The sequence below is a fragment of the Lithobates pipiens genome, unplaced genomic scaffold, assembly GCF_037356315.1.
Source record: "Lithobates pipiens isolate NorthernLeopardFrog02 unplaced genomic scaffold, aLitPip1_a1.2 Scaffold_13, whole genome shotgun sequence".
NCBI classification, from domain to species: domain Eukaryota; kingdom Metazoa; phylum Chordata; class Amphibia; order Anura; family Ranidae; genus Lithobates; species Lithobates pipiens.
The window spans coordinates 418,023,430-418,043,296 of NW_027507718.1; the positions used below are offsets into that span (position 1 = coordinate 418,023,430).

The 19,867-nt window shown below is 42.5% G+C and overlaps 1 protein-coding gene across 6 annotated transcripts in view; it reads left to right on the forward strand.

The window, feature by feature from the left end:
- The window catches only part of ATP8A1 (ATPase phospholipid transporting 8A1), a 376,828-nt gene that overhangs the window by 285,669 nt on the left and 71,292 nt on the right, over positions 1 to 19,867 (forward strand). For all 6 annotated transcript variants that reach the window (XM_077477552.1, XM_077477551.1, XM_077477556.1 and 3 more), the window contains one exon: positions 15,495 to 15,633. In XM_077477552.1, the coding sequence (XP_077333678.1) occupies positions 15,495 to 15,633 (139 nt within the window). The remainder of the gene's footprint in view (positions 1 to 15,494; positions 15,634 to 19,867) is intronic.

Genomic DNA, 19,867 nt, shown 5'->3' on the forward strand with positions numbered 1-19,867 from the left:
CTGTACCATGCCTGCAGTCTCTGACCATCTCCTGTAATATGTCCTCAGTCTCTGAGCATCTGATGTATGAAAATATTTTTTAAAAACAGTCATTTTCGGTATCGGTGCTGTTTCGGTATCGGTTTCGGTTTTCGGCCTAGTGTATTTTTCATTTTCGGTATCGGTTTTGGCACCAAAAAACCCATTCGGTGCACCCCTAATATACTTGATAGTACTCCTGCACCTTTAAGATACTCTGTATAGACCTCACTCAAAAGCATAAACAGTAAGGCCTTATTTAAACTGCTTGTACACGCTGCTAAATGTGGTAACTTGTGTTTAGCAGCGTTTCGTTTAGACGTTATTCATTTTAACAAAAAATATATATATTATTTTTTTTGTTGAAATGCTTCTAGATGCAAACGCAGCTAAACGGATGTTTTTAGACGCGGGTTTCTAGCTGTCAAGTTAAATCGTTCAGGAGAGGTTAAACAAGCCTAAAGGAACCTCTTGTAGCGTAGGAATATCCAGTTTTATTACATTTTAAAAATGCACTTACATAAATATAAAAATACTCAGGTATGTATAAGCATAGACCTGGAAACTGAAAGTGCCAGTCTGTGCTCCAATGATTGGAAGGGAAGTGTCCCGAAAGTCCTTCCCACACATGTAACTCACGTGAAACAGTGGGCTGAATTGAGATAACTACATTGTCAACCTAGGACTGTACTGTCCTATTCCAGAAAAAGATACCGTATATACTCGAGTATAAGCCGAGATTTTCAGCCTCTTTTTTGAGGCTGAAAGTGCCCCCCCTCGGCTTATACTCGAGTCATCGCTGTCTGCCCGCTCGATCAGCGTGTCGAGCAGACAGACAGCGGCCATTCTATGATTCAAAAGCCGCGCCTCCGGCTCCGCCTTCGCCTGTGATAGGCGGAACACTGAATTTCCCAGCAGCCTGTGTTCCGCCTATCACGGGCATCTTCTCATCCTCGTACTACGGACGAGGATGATACGACGTCCGTGATAGGCGGAACACAGGCTGCTGGGAAATTCAGTGTTCCGCCTATCACAGGCGAAGGAGGAGGCGCGGCTTTTGAATTTTACAATGGCCGCCGACGAAGAGGGCACGGGACGGAGGCAAGGCAAGGCACGGCACGGGACGGGACGGGACGGGACGGGACGAAGGCAAGGCACGACACGGGACGGAGGCTCGGGACAAAGGCTCGGGACACAGGTAGGCTGGACACACACACACACACACACACACACACACACACACGGATGGAGACACACACACACAGGGATGGATGGATGGATGGATGGAGACACACACACACAGGGATGGATGGATGGATGGATGGATGGAGACACACACACACAGGGATGGATGGATGGATGGAGACACACACACACAGGGATGGATGGATGGAGACACACACACACAGGGATGGATGGATGGATGGACACACACACACACAGGGATGGATGGACGGACACACAGGGATGGACGGACACACAGGGATGGACGGACACACACACAGGGATGGACAGGCATGTCTCACCCTCGGCTTATACACGAGTCAATAAGTTTGCCAGTTTTTTTGGGGGTAAATTGGGGGCCTCGGCTTATATTCGGGTCGGCCTATACTCGAGTATATACGGTAAGTTATCAACTGGAGAACAAACCAGTGATTAAATCTGGTGGGAATTGTAGCGGCGGGAACCAGAAGATTCCTGTCACTACAATTTTCACCAGCCTTAATCACGGGTGTGAATGAACCTCATCTTTTAACCATTGCAGGCCACACAGGAGTGATGGGGCACAAAAAAAAATAGTTTGACATTCCTGACTGAACAAAAATGGGGGATACGTATTTGCTCCCACTGTACGCTGATGAAGGGGCAGTGGGATATTTATTGCTAGGAGATAGTTATTATTGCTCCCATTGTCAGATGATTGTGTGTGCCATGAGGGTGAAGCTCCCTAAAAGGATATTATCCCTGTTGTATGCATTCCTTTTACTAGTTTTAATACAATGCATATTGCCATCAACTTATATTTTTGAATTAGAAATTGTTAAAAAGAAAATACTGTTTGATGCGACCCTCCACCTAATGTGGCATTTGGGCCCTTCTAAGTTTGGACTGTGTCTAAATTGTATAGAAAAACGTATTTTTGGAATGTTGCATAGTGCTTAAATTTAACCTTAAAGTACTGTATTTATCGGCGTATAACACGCGCCGGCGTATAACACGCACCCCAAGTTTAGGAGGGAATTTTAAGGAAAAAAAAAACCTACATTTAAATGCCCAATGCAGCCTTATCAGTGTCCATCTGAAGCCTCGACAATGTCATTTGCCGCTTTGTCATGCAGCCTGTCCGTCATTGCAGCCTTGTCATGCAGCCTGTCCGTCATTGCAGCCTTGTCATGCAGCCTGTCCGTCATTGCAGCCTGTCAGTCATTGCAGCCTTGTGCATTGTTGTCAGCTTTTATTCAAAAAAATGGCGCCACCGAGATGTCCTGTGTATCTCGGCGGCACCCGGTAGTTCTGGGTGGCTTTCGGCCGTACTGGGTGGCTTTCGGCCGTACTGGGCGGCCTTTGGCCATACTCTGCGACTTTCGGCTGCCGAGGAAAGGCCCAAGGCGGCCGAAAGCCGCGAGAAGGGCCGAAGGTCGGCTGAAAGCCGCCCAGAGCCCAAAAAATCGCACAGAAATCGTACAGAAATCGTGGAGGATCGGCGTATAACACGCACCCGTGATTTTCCCCTGATTTTAAGGGGAAAAAAGTGCGTGTTATACGCCGATAAATACGGCATAGCTAAAGGCAATTTTTTTTATTTTTTTGGTTTTGGATAGAGTAGAGATAGATTAGAGCACCTGTCAATTTTTATTGCTGTCGTGTCTCCATTAACCTCCCTGGCGTTAATCCCGAGTCTGGCTCGGGTTGGGATTTTACTAACAGGAGCGGTAACCACGAGCCAGACTCGGGATCGCATCGCTGGATGCAGGGAGGACACAGGGAGTTACTTACCTTGTCCCCTGGATCCAGCGATGTCCTCCGCGCTGTGTGAGTGAGCTGTCCTCCGCTCAATTCACAGTGCCGAATGCCACTGAGCTCCGTTCCCTGCAACGTTACGGCGCACGGGAGCGGAGATCGGCGGCAAATTCAAAAAAGTCACAAAACACACACAGTACTGTAATCTTACAGATTACAGTACTGTATTAAAAAATTACACACACCCTTTGTCCCTAGTGGTCTGTGCAGTGCCCTGCATGCACTTTTATATTATAAATACAGTTTTTTATGGCTGGAATTTGGAGATTGTCCATAGCAACCAGAAAGTATCCCTTTTTCAGTGTTTTAGGATTTGATTACATTATTGAATAATTTTTATTATGATTTATTATATTATACATTTTCTCATACCCGGGATGTCTGCTAGACTCTGGTTTGAACAGGTTTAAGAGAGTTATTCCTCATTATTACAGGACTACAATATAAAACGCCAAATTTCCATGCAAAATAATTGTACCGCTTTCAGCACCTAAAACCAGACTGAATCATACCGCCAGGGAGGTTAAGGAGATTCACCCTCTCTATTTGTCCTGTTTACTATTATCATTGAAAGTCAAAGTAAAAGTAAATCCCAACATTTTGGGTAGTCCCCAGAAAAGTAATAGAGGGGAAATGTTGCAATGGGGACACTAGTTCTGGTGAGCTGGGGGTCCCCAAGGAATTCCCTTAATTTGCAGGGATTTCCTCTCACTTCCTGTTTGGCTTCAAAACAGAAAGTAAAGGGAAATATCCACAATGGGACACAGATGGCGAAAAAAAAATCTGACGGGTTATAACCTTCGCTTACTCTAGCCAAAATGGAAAACAAACACAAAAAAAAGTGCCTATTTTAAGTGGCCGGATGGGGTGATGTTGGTATTCCTGCATTAGCCCAGTCAAGTCTTTTACTGCCATTCTTACAAACTCTTGATTTCATTTTAGTGAGAAAAACCAATATCGTTAATATTTGCCATGTTAGAAATATTCTACACATTCACCACTTTCAAATGGCAAAGCTTCAGTTTTATTAGTGATTCACTAACCGTTTCTGTGGAAGACTTGTTGTATTGCCTGTTAATCCTGCAAGTAGATTTATTCTTTATATAGTGAAATCACTGCCGCAATGTGGACAAGCACTTTTTGATGTACTCTAAGTGACCAATAAATTAAAGCCCCAATTCAGCTAACACTTTTTAAGCAGTTAAAACAGCAGCTTTTTACTTGTGAAATAACCATATTAATAAAGGAGAATAGATGTATGGTTCTAATAATGGTTTAGCCCAACCCCTGTAAGGGCTCCCTTACACATACAGCATGACTGTTGCTCTTTTGAAAAGCAACCCACACTTAGATTGTTTTTCAGAGTCATTTGGCAGGTGGTGAAGAGGCGATATGCTTCTACACTGCCTGTTTAACCCCCTAAATACCTTCATTTGAATAGGCAAGTTTGGTGAGCGATAGTGCCCACTGAAAATGACAGGGTTTAATTCCTGCCTTGGCCGCTTCCTGCCTATGCAGCTTTTAACGCAACACCACCCAAGCCTAAATTTAAGTTTGTTAGTTCATTAAAGTACCACTGAACCCACATCATAAATGATCAATAAATGGTGTATTACATACTGTTCATACTCTGTCACTATGGGATTTTGTTTTCTGTGTTTTGCCAAAAACATGGTTGATCCTGCTGCTCTTGTCTCCACTTACTGTCCAAGTCCCCAATTCAGCTAGGGATTTTGCAGGGCAGCATTGGCAACTCTGCACATGCTCAATTTTCAGTGAGTTTCTATGCTGAGCATTTTCTCCGTATCGCATCTGAGCAGCTCATGTGACTTTAGTCACACATGTGGTAATATACCCCTCCTCCTAACCAGCTAAACACAGGAGTGGGATATTACATCTTGATTGATGGAGGCTTCACCTCCCTGTTCTAAAACACAGGCTGGAGAGGCCTAACGCAGCCTGTGACTAGCAAAAATCCATTCACATCATGTTGCCAAAAAATAATAAAGATTTGATTTCAAATATATATTTGTATGCCGATTTCAAACTGTTTAGTGATCTTAATTTATTTTTTCTGTATCCCAAATGCTATTTTTTATTTTATTTTTTGAACATGTAACCAGCAGCAGAGAACTAGATGCTCTTCCTGCTAATGTTTCCTTGCAGACAGGCTGGGAAAGAGCTGGGTCATGTGACAGCTGTATATAGATTAGGAAAAAGGTACCGTATATGCCGGTGTATAAGACGACCGGGCATATAAGACGACCCCCTAATCTTACAGTTGTTTAAGCATCTTTTTCTTGTACTTACCGTATAAGACGACCCCCTTCTGAGGCTTCCGACGCTTGATATTTCGTCCTTCTTGCAGGAGCTGGCGCCATATCCTTCTTCCTGCTTTTGCTGGAACCAGTCACGGCGAGCGATGTATTCTATTCATTTATACAAAGCCTGCCTAGATTGGCAGAGGCTGTATCATCATCAGCCCCCGCCTCTCTGACTCAAAGCCATCTCGGATTGGCAGAGGTTGTTACTCCAATCCAAGCAGGCTCTGTATTCATTTGAATACATCGCTCACCGGGATTGGCTCAGCGGTATATACTGTATGTAGCCGAAGCTACATACAGTATTACCGAACCCTCAGCAGGTATCCGAGGGGCTGATCCGGCGTATAAGACGACCCCCCGATTTTTGGCTAGTTTTTTTAAGTGTAAAAGGTCGTCTTATACGCCGGAAAATACGGTACTTGGATGTCTTTTTTTTTTGTATTAAAATAATTACAGTGCCACCATCCACATGCAGAAATAGAAGGGACAATGTCAGTTAAACAGAATGTGTTTAGTATCACTTTAAATTGCTAAGTGAAGTATGTACTGTCTCGTATTACATGTACTGCAAGAGCAAGGATCGTCACCTCCTGAACTGATGTTTTCGGCTGTGCCCATGTTCCACGAGTCACTGTTATTAAAGGCGCTAATTTAATCAGGACTCTGCACTATGTTCCATGTGTCATCAGGAGGGAAAGTGCTAAGATCTGCAATTCTGAAGTGGAAAAAGGATTTTCTGCTTTTATGCAGCTGGCCAGGTAGACTTGCCTTTCCTGTGATGGCATGCTGTACTAATTCGCCATAAAAAAAACCTCTAAATTGAATGATTATGTAACTCCATTGACGTTGTGCAGGTACACACACTGCAGCTCAAGTGAAGTGTGCAGATGTGTACACTACATTGGAATGGTTGAAGGTGGAAACGCACTCCAGATTTGTCAGTTCTGTGAATGCGGGCCTGAATTAGTTTCTTCCAGTATATGTAAAAGAATTTGATGTCATTTAGCTACTGGTAACAAGAATGAATCTCTGAACAATAATAATGTAGGGGGAAGTGAACACTGTTGCATACCAAGTTTTCTCTGATGGGCCACAATGATTCCCAACTACGCAAAAGGATGAAAGGCAGTTAGCATTGTAGGGGAGACTGGTTTGCAATGTAGAACAAGATAGCCCCTCCCCAGTTTTCTGACTCTAGCACACACCCCTCACTTATCTATATACATGTTGACAGTGAAATGGCCCCTCCAGCAAACAGATCTCTGTAGCTTGTTTTTTAGATAGGCAGAATGTGTGCATTAAAAGAGAAGTATGGCCAAAGCTATTTTGGCTATGCTTTTCCTATGGATCACAGGAGTGCAGTTCATCCTGCCCTCTTGTGCTTCGGACTTGAAATGGATATTTTGATGATAGGCATCTCCTATCCTCATATTGATTAGTGGTTCCAAATTAATAACTACTGCAGTAGGGAACAGACGCAAAAGATACACTCAGCATCTTTCCAAATAACCGTTCTCCTTTATTATGACGCATTTGAAGGTTTTTATACACATGATTACGTAGGTATCACATTAATATTACAATTGTACGATTATGGTAACAAGGGGCGTTACATAGGCAGGCTAATTCTAATCAGGACTTGAAAGAATGCAAAACATGTACTGAAAACATTGTTAGTGCCGTGTGCACAGTGAGGGCAATGTGCTAAAGCCCGCTGTCGGTTGATGTCACAGAGCCACTCCAGGCTCTGCAGGATCCCAACACGAATGTCGGAATTTGCCCAGATGTCTGAACGGCAGGTAGCTCAGCCTCTCAGTAGGCCAATAAGAGCCTGAGCCAGCCGCTCCGCCGCCACCAAAGCCCAGAATTCCAGCGAGCGGTCTTTGATTGCTCGGATCTTGGTCATAGTGGTATCAGATTGATGCTACATCCACCTAGGTGGGTGTAATTGTGTTTTTTTTCAAAACCGCACTTCTTTTTTTAAACCTTAAGTGATCAGCTCCACATATTGAGACTTGTTTTGTGAGGGCTTATTAGCATTAACCACTCGGTTACCTGTCTGCAATGTGCATGCATTTTCCCCCAAGTGATTAGCTTCAGTGCCTTCTCTGTGATGAGTCTGCAGTCAATATTCATTAATACCTTAGCACCCAGTCCCCAACCCATTTGCACTAACACCTTAGCACCTGTTCTGTAGCACATGGGCTGCGGACTGGGTGCTGAAGTTTTTATTGCATAAGTACTAGGTTAGCCTCTAAGCACCAAGTCTTATGCTCCTTTTTACTGCCCAGTGGCCTGGATTTCCTGCTAATACCCTGTCTTACTTTAGGTATCTAATCTTTAACCTCCATTGCCCTCAATTCCACTGATGCACGTCTGTTTTAAGTGCTTTTTTTTTTTTTTTTTTTTTTTTTTTTTTTAATACCACCTTTACAGTCCATGGTTTTTCAAACAACACACTCTGCACATCCATTGTCCCACTCTACCTACTTCCATTACAGTAGGCCTGTTTCCTGGGCCTTGATTTTCACCTTAAATCCTCTTCTGAAAAACCCTGTGTGAGGAGCATGGCTCCCATGCAGCTGCTTTACAATTATTCAAGTTTGTGAATGTTTGCCAAATGCCATTCACTTTTTTTTTTTTTTTTTTTTTTTTTTTTTTTTTTTTTTAGCATGGGAAAATCGGTAATCGCCATTTGTGTGATTCAAGGGATTTACTGTACTGCCCACCACTATACCCTCTACACTACTACTACTCTTTTCATATTGCCACCATTATACCCGTCCTACTACTCTTCTGCGCATACTACTTGCCTTCATACCCTCCACACCCCTCTGCTGCACATACAGCTTCTACACTCTTCTCCTGCAAATTCTGACCCCTCTCATACCCATCACACTTGTTTCAGTCATACAATCTTCCCTCTTTTCCTGCAGATACTGCTTGCTATGCCTCATAAATTGTAATATCGCCAACCATGGCTATTTAGTCTAAAGCATGGTATACACGCACATTTTTATTTTTTGTTAAAGGGTGGATTGCAAAAAAAGACATATCCACGTAAGCGATGTGGATGCGGGGATCTCCCCTACTGTGCTATAATAATGGTTAGTTACTTGCTAAGCAGCAAGTTGATCACAGTAGCTTAAGTGAGAGCTATATGTTCACAAAAGTCATCTTTCTTGTAAAAATACATGGCTAAAATGTATTACCATTATATTCTTTGTACATTTTACATACAGTGGGGAAAAAATAATTTGATCCCCTGCAGAGTTTGTAAGTTTGCCCACTTACAAAGAAATGAAGGGTCTATAATTTTTAGCATAGGTGTATTTTAAATGATTGAAGCAGAATATCAACCAAAAATCCTGAAAAAACACATGATACAAATGTTCTAAATTGACTTGCAGTTTGGTGAGTAGAATAAGTATTTGAACCCTTACCAACCTTTATCCTATTGAACATTTATGGAGTGAGCTGAAACTTCGAGTTGCCAAGTGACAGCCAAGAAACCTTAAGGATTTAGAGAAGAGAAGGGGTCAGTGGTTACACAACAATCTAAAGCCCTTTCCAAAAGAATGTCATCCTCCTCCGAGAGTGTTGCGGCCGGTCAGATTGAGCCGTCAGGGGAAACTGTGCTTGCAGTCGCACAAGACGCTTCAGCCCCTGAGTATGTCACACGACAGGTTTTGTCTTCTACCATTGCCAATTTTGAACAGAAGATTGATGCTATTTTATCCCTCCATAGTGGGGTTAAACGTAGCAGATCCCCATGTAGTGCTCAAGATCCACCTTTGGAGGTTCAGGACGCTGGGGATCAGGCAGATCTTCCCAAATATTTGGAAGATACTGGTTTATTCTCTTCTGAGGATCCTAATATAGAAGGAGTAACGTCACAAGACAGCTTGCTTGTGCACTCTTACTAAGTTGGTTCGTTCAACTTTTTTGCTACCTGCAGCGCAGGTTCTTGATGATCCCACCTCTAAGTTAGGATCATTAAAATCTCCTCTGTCTGGGGATGCCTTTCCTATTCATGCATGGCTAAGGAAGCTTATGTATGCTGAATGGGAACATCCGGATAAACAATATTATCCTCCTAAGAGATTCTCCACACTGTATTCTATGGTAGAAGATCTCTATAAGAAATGGGGGATTCCAGCGGTTGATGCTGCGATTGCCTCAGTGAATAAGAATCTCACATATCCGGTTGATAATACACTCATGTTAAGGGATCCAGCAGATAAAAATGTTGGAGCTTCTTTCTAAAAAACATATGGCTTTAGTAAGTTCAGCAGCACAGCTGGTTCTTGCCGCAATTGGCGTATCCCAGTCCATTAAGGAACAGTTTGAGGAGATGCTTAAATTTATGCCTGATGAACAGGCCCAACATTGCGCTGATTTATCAGACGCACTGTGTTTCACAGTAGATGCTATGAGAAATGCTGTCATTCAGATCTCGCGGCTTATGCTTGGACTAGTGCATTCTCGCAGAATTCTTTGGCTGAAAAGTTGGTCAGCCGAAACACCGTGTAAAAAGCGCTTAGCCAGTTTCCCTTTTCTTGGTGAACGGCTATTTGGAGATGATTTGGATAAATACCTACAAAAGATCTCTAATGGCAAAAGCTCTCTTTCACCAGTAGGAATGAGTTCAGGCGTGTTTGCATATTTCAAGTGCAGAGCCCGCCAGCTAATCACAGGCAGAGAGTCATTGCCCTGATGCACGGCTGCAGAGATCGGGCAATGTCTCACTGCCTGTGATTAGCGCAGCGCTGTGCCGACTTCCTGGCGGGCTCTGCACGTGGACCAATGCGAACACGCCTGAGCTCATCGTTCTTTACCAGTAAAGAAAGAAGACATTCAGACATTTCTCCTTTAAGCGGGCTTCTTCTCCTGTACCAGGGACATCAGCCTCTAGGCAGTCTCGACGGCCTCAAGCGTCAGGTTCAAGGGGAAAACCCCAAGGGCAGAACCAAGGTCAGAAGAGCTCTTGGGGCAGAAAGCCCACAAAACAGAGTGCTGGAGCCCCCGCTCACTCGAGTGGGGGGAAGGCTCCTGCAATTCTCAAGGATCTGCCAGGAGCAATGTCAAGACAGATGGGTAACTTCTGCTGTTTCTCTGGGTTACAAACGAGTTCTGAGTTTTTCCATCGCCTCGGTTTCTAAGGTCAAATGTTCCCAAGAAACCAGAGAAGAAGGCTCTCCTTCTAGCACTGAATCATCTATTATCCAAATCGGTGATAACCGAAGTTCCCTTAGAGGAACAAGGCACAGGTTTTTATTCAAACCTCTTTATGGTTCCAAAGCCAAACAGGGAAGTAAGACCTATTCTAGATCTCAGAGATCTGAATCGGCACTTGAACATCCAATACTTTCGCATGGAGTAAATCCGGTCTGTTGTAGCCATCTTGCAAGGAGGGGAATTTTTGGTTTCTATCGATATCAAAGATGCATATCTCCACGTGCCAATATTTCCCGCTTACCAGAAATTTCTGTGCTTCAAAGTAGAAAATCATCATTTTCAAATTGTGGCCCTGCCATTTGGTCTAGCCACAGCACCACAGGTGTTCTCAAAAATTCTGGTGCCTCCTTTAGTCAGATTAAGGGCTCAGGGCATAACGGTTCTAGCCTACCTAGACGATCTACTTTTAATAGATCATTCAGTTTCAGGGCTAAACCACAGTCTGGTCACAACGGTAAACTACCTGGAATCTCTAGGCTGGATTCTCAACCTTGAAAAATACTTCTTTAAATCCATCTAGGAGATTACAGTACCTGGGTCTGGTCATAGATACCATACAGAAAAAGGTATTTCTACCCCAGAAAAGAATCAGTTCCATTATAGAACTAATTCAACTCATCAAGGCAAAGAAAAAGCCTTCCATTCGGTTGTGCATGAGACTCTTGGGGAAAAATGGTGGCCTCCTTCGAGGCCGTCCCTTACGTGCAGTTTCATTCAAGATTGCTACAAAACCCAGTCCTGGCAGCCTGGAACAAGAAGGTTCAGGCCTTAGATTTTCCAATCCGTCTGGCTCCCGACGTGCGTCAGAGCCTAAATTGGTTGATATCCAACGACCTCTAAAAGGGAAAATCGTTTCTACCAGTCTTTTGGAAAGTGATGACTACGGATGCCAGTCTTTTAGGCTGGGGAGCAGTCCTGGAAGAGGATTCTGTCCAGGGGAAGTGGTCCAAGTTGGAAAGGACCTTGCCTATCAACATTTTGGAGAATCGGGCAGTTCGTCTGGCTCTAAAGTCATAGACGGTCAGACTAAGGGACTGTCCTGTCAGTATTTAGTCCGACAATGCCACGGCTGTGGCTTACATCAATCACCAGGGGGGCGCGAGGAGTAGTGCAGCCCAAAAAGAGGTGAATCATGGTCTAGCTTGGGCAGAACACAACGTCCCTTGGCTATCGGCAGTTTTCATTCCCGGGATAGAGAATTGGCAGGCGGACTACTCGAGTTGCCAACAATTATTTCCGGGAGAATGGTCTCTTCATCCCCGACATTTTTCTAGCGAAATGTCAGAGATGGGGTACTCCGGATGTAGACATGGGATTAGAAATTAAGCTGGCCTTGAATACTATCATGGGCCAGATCTCGGCCTTGTCAATATTTTTTCAACGGCCTCTGGCTTCTCACTCTGTAGTGCATAGCTTTGTTCAAGGGGTAACACGGATCAATCCCCCTATCATGGCACCTCTAAATCCTTGGGATTTGAATTTGGTCTTGTCGGCTTTGCAGAAACAGCCTTTTGAACCTTTACGTGAAATTCCCTTGCTTTTTTTTAACTAGAAAGATAGTCTTTCTGGTTGCCATTTCTTCTGCTAGAAGAGTATCGGAACTAGCGGCTGTCTTGTAAAGAGCCATATCTGATCATGCATAAGGATAAGGTGGTGTTACGTTCTCATCCCGAATTCCTGCCAAAGGTGGTGACAGGTTTTCACTTAAACCAAGATATTGTTCTTCCTTCTTTCTTCCCAGAGCCTCGATCTAGGGAAGAAAAGGCACTACATTCTCTTGATGTAGTAAGAGCTGTCAGGGTGTATTTAAAGGCGACCACTCAGCTTAGTAAAACAGATGTTTTATTCGTACTGCCAGATAGTCCAAAGAGAGGACAGGCAGCGTCAAAATCCACTATTTCTAAGTGGAGTCGTCAAGTCATTATTCAGGCTTATGGTTTAAAGAAGAAGAGTCCTCCTTTTTATGTTAAAGCACACTCAACCAGGGCGATTAGTGCCTCTTGGCCGGTGCAACTGGCCTCTATGGCTCAGATCTGTAAGGCCGCGATTTGGTCTTCAGTTCATACGTTTACCAGATTTTATCAAATCGATGTTAAAGGTCATGAGGCTATTGCCTTTGGGCGCACGCAGTGTGCTGCAGGCTGCAGTATGAGCCCTCTGACTTCTTCTTTTTTTGTTGTGTCTCCCCCCCCTTCAGTTACCATTGCTATGGTACATCCCACATAGTAATTACTATGGCTCTGTGTCCCCTGATGTAAGAAAAGAAAATAGGATTTTTAAAACAGCTTACCTGTAAAATACTTTTCTTTGCTGTACATCAGGGGACACAGAGGTCCCTCCCTTCTTGTTATATACTTGTATTGCTTGGCTACAAAACTGAGGACTCCCAGTAATGGGAGGGGTTATATAGGGGATTACACACCTTAGGGGCGTGCCATTGTAATTACTATGGCTTTGTGTCCCCTAATGTACATCAAAGAAATCTATTTTACAGGTAAGCTGTTTTAAAAATCCTATTTTTTCCCACTGTAGTTATTGCTTTATTTTAATTATTGCTAATCGTTTTATATTGTGCATCTGTAGCTCCTTAACCTACATCAAATTATTAAGATCGTAATAATGATTATAGCAGAACATATGGTAACTGGCATTCCAAAACTAAAAAAAAAGTTAAAAAAACGTCTAACGAAGACACTTAATACTAAACCACTGATCTCCGCTATACGGAAAACTGTTAAATCTTCATAATCGAACACGTTTGGATGTGCTTTTTTATTTGCGTGACAGCCATGGTATGAGCAATGATGATCCACCTCAGGAGAATAGCAGGCTTCAGCAGGACCTGGGGGCTGGATATATACAGTGGTGTGAAAAAGTGTTTGCCCCCTTCCTCATTTCCTGTTCCTTTGCATGTTTGTCACACTTAAGTGTTTCAGAACATCAAACCAATTTAAACAATAGTCAAGGACAACACAAACACAAAATGCAATTTGTAAATTAAGGTGTTTATTATTAAAGGTGAAAAAAAATCCAAACCATCATGGCCCTGTGTGAAAAAGTGATTGCCCCCTAAACCTAATAACTGTTTGGGCCACCCTTAGCAGCAACAACTGCAACCAAGCGTTTGCGATAACGTGCAATGAGGCTTTTACAGCGTCCTGGAGGAATTTTGGCCCACTCATCTTTGCAGAATTGTCCTAATTCAGTTACATTAGAGGGTTTTCGAGCATGAACGGCCTTTTTAAGGTCATACCACAACATCTCAATAGGATTCAGGTCAGGACTTTGGCTAGGCCACTCCAAAGTCTTCATTTTGTTTTTCTTCAGCCATTCGGTGGTGGACTTGCTGGTGTGTTTAGGATCATTGCCCTGCTGCAGAACCCAAGTTCGTTTCAGCTTGAGTACACGAACAGATGGTCGGACATTCTCCTTCAGGATCTCTTGGTAGACAGCAGAATTCATAGTTCCTTTTATCACGGCAAGTCTTCCAGGTCCTGAAGCAGCAAAACAGCCCCAGACCATCACACTACCACCACCATATTTTACTGTTGGTATAATGTTCTTTTTCTGAAATGCAGTGTTCCTTCTACGCCAGATATACTTGGACACACACCTTCCAAAGAGTTCCACTTTTGTCTCATCGGTCCACAGAATGTTGTCCCAAAAGTCTTGGGGATCATCAAGATGTGTTGTGGAGAAATTGAGACGAGCTTTGATGTTCTTTTTGCTCAGCAGTGGTTTTCTCCTTGGAACTCTGCCATGCAGGCCATTTTTGCCCAGTCTTTTCCTGATGGTGGAGGCATGAACGCTGACCTTAACTGAGGCAAGTGAGGCCTGCAGTTCCTTGGACGTTGTTGTGGGGTCTTTTGTGACCTCTTGGATGAGTCGTCGCTGCGCTCTTGGGGTAATTTTGGGCGGCCAGCCACTCCTGGGAAGGTTCACCACTGTTCCATGTCTTCGCCATTTGTGGATAATGGCTCTCACTGTGGTTCGCTGGATTCCCAAAGCTTTGGAAATGGCTTTATAACCCTTTCCAGACTGATAGATCTCAATTACTTTCTTTCTCAATTGTTCCTGAATTTCTTTGGGTCTTGGCATGATGCGTAGCTTTTAAGGATCTTCTGGTGGACCTTACTGTGTCAAACAGCTCCTATTTAAGTGATGCCTTGATTGTGAACAGGTGTGGCAATAATCAGGCCTGGGTGTGGCTAGAGAAATTGAACTCAGGTGTGGACAACCACAGTTATAGTATGTTTTAACAAGGGGGGCAATCACTTTTTCACACAGGGCCATGATGGTTTGGATTTTTTTTCACCTTTAATAATAAACACCTTCATTTACAAATTGCATTTTGTGTTTACTTGTGTTGTCCTTGACTATTGTTTAAATTGGTTTGATGTTCCGAAACACTTAAGTGTGACAAACATGCAAAGGAACAGGAAATGAGGAAGGGGGCAAACACTTTTTCACACCACTGTACATTCAATTCTGGTGGTGGTTAATTTTTGATGTGTAGTTCCAAGAAGTACACTGCAGCTTAGACATGAATAAAGTGCCATACAACACTTCATGTGTGTGTGTAGAGTAAGGAATGCACTCTGAATAGCCAGGCAACATCAATGAAAAGAACTACCAAAAAACCTACATTGCACTGTGTTCCTTCTACAGCATAAGTTTCTTTGATTCATATGAGATGTAATATTGACACAGCAAATGAATGATTATCCCAGTTGTTCCATGTTTCACTTTTAATTGTGTGCTCGTTTTATTGAAATTCTCTATTAAGCTGACAGATTTTTTGTTTTTTTAAATTAAGCTCATAATTTAATCTGCTATGCACATACCGAGTTGTGATTTTATTATATTGTGTAATTTTTCTCTCCTCTTCCATAGAACCTTCATTTACTTGGAGCAACTGCCATAGAGGACAAGCTGCAAGACAATGTGCCAGAGACCATCGAGACATTAGTGAAAGCTGACATTAAAATTTGGATTCTGACTGGAGATAAACAAGAGACCGCTATTAATATTGGTATAGTGATATTTATTTAATTTTTTCAATATGTCGCCTACATTACAAACTGAAAGGCGAATCCAACCTTTTGCAAAACATAAAGGAAATATAGTTCCGCGCTATGGACACTCATGCCCCCCTCCTATGCTGCACTCACCAGATAGCAATCCCCATAAAGGGGTCACAAGCATCCACAGTACAAATGACTGTAATGGAAATCCTCTTGGTTGCCTCCTCTGCTTTCCTTCCTTGCTATCTGGTGAGTGCAGCATAGGAGGGGGGCACGAGTGTAACACAAAGCCACTACCTAAGTGCATGCACATTTATCGGCACCTATTTCACTCAGCGGAGATGATTTTTAATGTTTGATGTGAATCCATGGACTTATTTTTTGATATTATGTAAATGGAGCACTAATGCATATTTGCCTTACATCACAGCACCTGGATTGATTTAATGCACTTGAGCACTTTGACACTTGTTTTGGATTAGAATTTTTGGATGTTTTAATTTTTTATAAATCTTTGTTTTCAAATTATGTATACGATATCAATTATTGCATGTTTGCTACAATATAGCACTTTGATTTAATGCACTTTGATTCTTGGTTTGGATACCTATGGATTTTGGATGTGCAAAAAGCACTTTATTGATTTCCTGTAAATGTTTTCACATTTTATACCTCACACTTGCAGCGCCAATTTCACTTACCTCCAATTTTTGCAAAACATACATGCACCCACAATCATTAAAACATTAAATTTCTTTTACATTTTTTGCATTGGAGCCTCCAAAGCCTTGGAACCGTGATTAGTGGATTGCGAGTGCAATGCACAGGCTCCTGCAGGTCCATACCAAGTTACAGATCTTCAGTTTGGGGGCTGGAAAAAGTTTTCAATGGTGGCAGATGGAACTTGTAGTCTGCTGTTCACACATCTGTAAGTTGATGACTCGACTGTTCATGCTGAGCCATGCATGGCTGTACCAGATTTAAAAAAAATAACACCACAAATGCTCTCTCACACACTCAGTAATTTAGGGGGTGGGGTTTTGCAGGCTGTGACCATGTATCCTGTTAAAACCCAAATAGGGATGGAACAGGAAACATGGTCAGAAGCACAGGTGGACTTAAGCCAGCTATACGTGGTGTGATTTTCTTTCCAGCACAGTCAGTTTTGATAGGGGGATCCCTTCTGCAGAGCCATAGTGTACTACTGGTTCAGCAGGGACTGTCTGAGATTCCAACCATGTATGGGAAGGTTGGTTGTACATAAGTTGATCAATCAATTTTGGTACAACCAGCCTGTTGGATTGTTCGTGCGACTATTGCCAGCGGCTAGATGCACTAGCCATAATCACTGTGTTCTCCTGGTCAACTTGGGTACAATCAGCCTGCCCTTACATGGTTTGAATCTCGACCAGTCCCTGCTGGCTTTAGCCTATCCAGTGATCATTGTTTGTTTTGTTTGCTATCTGATCCAACAGTATCCGTGTATAGAGGCTGTTGTAGGATTTTAATTGTCATCTTTCAAGTTACAGCACTTCGGCCTGTCTATAGTAAGCATGTAAGCTGTTAACCAATAAAAAAATAATTCCAGCCTTTCGAAAAAGGAGGGATCATGTCATTGTATATGAGCATACTCTGCAGATCCAACTTCTAAAGGTGAAGTAAGTTTTGACCTGTTCACAGCTGCTCGCTACGAATTTCTAGATAACTGTGAAAAGATTAAGGGACACACAAAGGATTCTGCAAGGGTACTGTTACATGGCAAAAAGGAATTATCATAGCAAACCCGAACTACAGGCAGGCAAAGAAAACCAGCTTTGGTATTTATTAAAAATCATTACTGTATTTAAAGGCGGAACTAGTGTTCATTCCTGAATCTAGACCGGCTGCTGCGTACTGTACAGCAGCACAATAGGAAGTGCTGTACACAGGGGCGGACTGAGCATTCGTGCACTTGGGCACTGCCTGAGAGCCCCATGCCGCTAAGGGGCCCCATCAGGGTTGCCAGCCACAATAAAAGCAGGGACAGTATGTAAAAATCAGTTTTGTTTTTTTATCCCAAGATTATAGCTGCCCCGCCTCTCCAGTACCTTTTCAGTCTGTGTTTATGTGTATTCTGTGTTTATACTGTGTGGCCCCATAATCTCCTATTGCCCTGGGCCCCATAATCTTCTCCTATTACGCAGGGGCCCCATAATCTCCTATTGCCCGGGGGCCCCATGAGTTGTCAGTCCACCCCTGGCTGTACACTGTGTAAGTGCCAGTGTTGTGAGCAACTGGGGAGCCCCTTGTATTGCACAGTGCTGTCAGTCTATCATACATTAAAGGAAAAAGCACAAGACTGCCCTCATCAGTGTACTGCTGCTTCTTTATTGTCCAATCACAGGCTGGTGTGTGTTACAGGCCAGACAGTATTGCTACACGAAGTGTAGTAGACAGGTAGGTCCCCAACCTCGCTATGCTGTCTGGCAGAGAGATCAGTCGTTTTCAGCATTTGAAGATTGTGTCATTTTGGTACAGAACTGCGACCTTTTGACACCCGTGCTTTAAGTATTGGATACAGTAAGTACTGAAGGGTTTATTAGAGGTTAGTGTTGGGGTCAACAACTTATTAAACATACCACTGACAGGAGTGCATAGACCTGAAGAATGACCAAAAAATCTCCAGACCAATAGTGCTAGTGTATGCATTTCATCTGTGTATTCAGCTGTTTGACTAGAGTTCAGCTAACAATACAAATGTGTACATCTGTGTTTGTGTTTTAATACCGTGTAACACTTTTAAAAGAATCATGTGTTTGCACTTCATGGTTGTTGCTGCATATGGCTTTCTAGTCTTCCTCTCCTGCATAATAGGTCATTTTATAATCCAGTCTTTTCCCATAAGACCCAGTAGGTGGCACTGTTGCAGTGTGGCCAGATTAATAAGTGATGCTCTGTGGCATGTTTTTTGTATATTCATAGAGTATCTAACATCAACAGTGGTTTAAACCTGCTTTATACAAGCTTTCATTGTTCTAAACCTAAAATTCTAATTTGTTAACTTTTGTGACTCATTTAGCTAATTCACAGGGTGTTTTCTCAATTTAAAAACGTTCTCTCTATAGACCAAAATAACTGATGATATGGCTGTTGTACAGACTGATTGCAAAAATGTGCTAATTCATTGTAAGGGAAACTTTTATGTTCTCTGCTTTACTGCATTAGCTGCATTGCTCAACAAGGCTGCCAGTATAATCACAGTTTACCTGACACGGTCCCATTCTCCTCTAAGAAAATGTGCCCATCAGTTTTATGACATCAATACCCTTTTCTTTTTTTTCTTTTTTTTTTTCGTTCCATGATGATTTTATTGAAGTTTACAGGACACTTAGGTATTGTGTAATTAGGACTGAACAACATCGTAAATCTGTATCAAAATACAGAGAACATTTAACATCTTATGACCTACATCTTTGTTACTCCATATCAGGTATAGAGAAGAAAAAAGGGGAGGGGGGGAATTATACTACAAAACAGTTCTGCACCCTGGGGGGCGACTATGTATAAAGGAAGAAAGGGTAATACCGATATTTTAAACATAACTTCCCCAGTAAACACTGCTATACCTCAGCCAAGTGTGAGGTCACCACCTGGTCAGTATTTATCAGCCTGTTCGGTAAAAATGGAACTTGCTTATTAATAGTAAAGAGATCATAAGGCTGGCATTACCCTCAAAAGGTGGAAACCTTGGTTGTGTGGGGGTGGATGCTTACGGAAAGATTATATATACAGATCCCTCATTTAAAATACAAGATTGATGTAAGAAACTGCAGTAGGTTGGGGCTTTAAATGAGGCATGTTCAGCGTGGCCAAAGGAGGATTCAATAAAAATGATATGTGTTTATTATCTGGACAGTAAACAGTCTCATATAGAATTACAACTGATGATAAACATACAAAAAAATATATATATATATATATATATATATATATATATATATATATATATATATATATATCTATATGACCATTGTCCTAGAAATAGATCATAACATAAGGGTACACTGCCTATTGTAGCATAAAACATCGTTCTTCATGCTCTGTGACTGTCAAACAGAGTGGTATAATAATAAATCTGAGCTAAAAGCAAATAGGCCATCTATATAAAACACAAGATGCATCCAGATATGCCCAACATGTTTCATAAAACCACTTCCTCAGGGGCAGGTGCATCTAAATCTTTAGATAAGCCAGTAGGATATA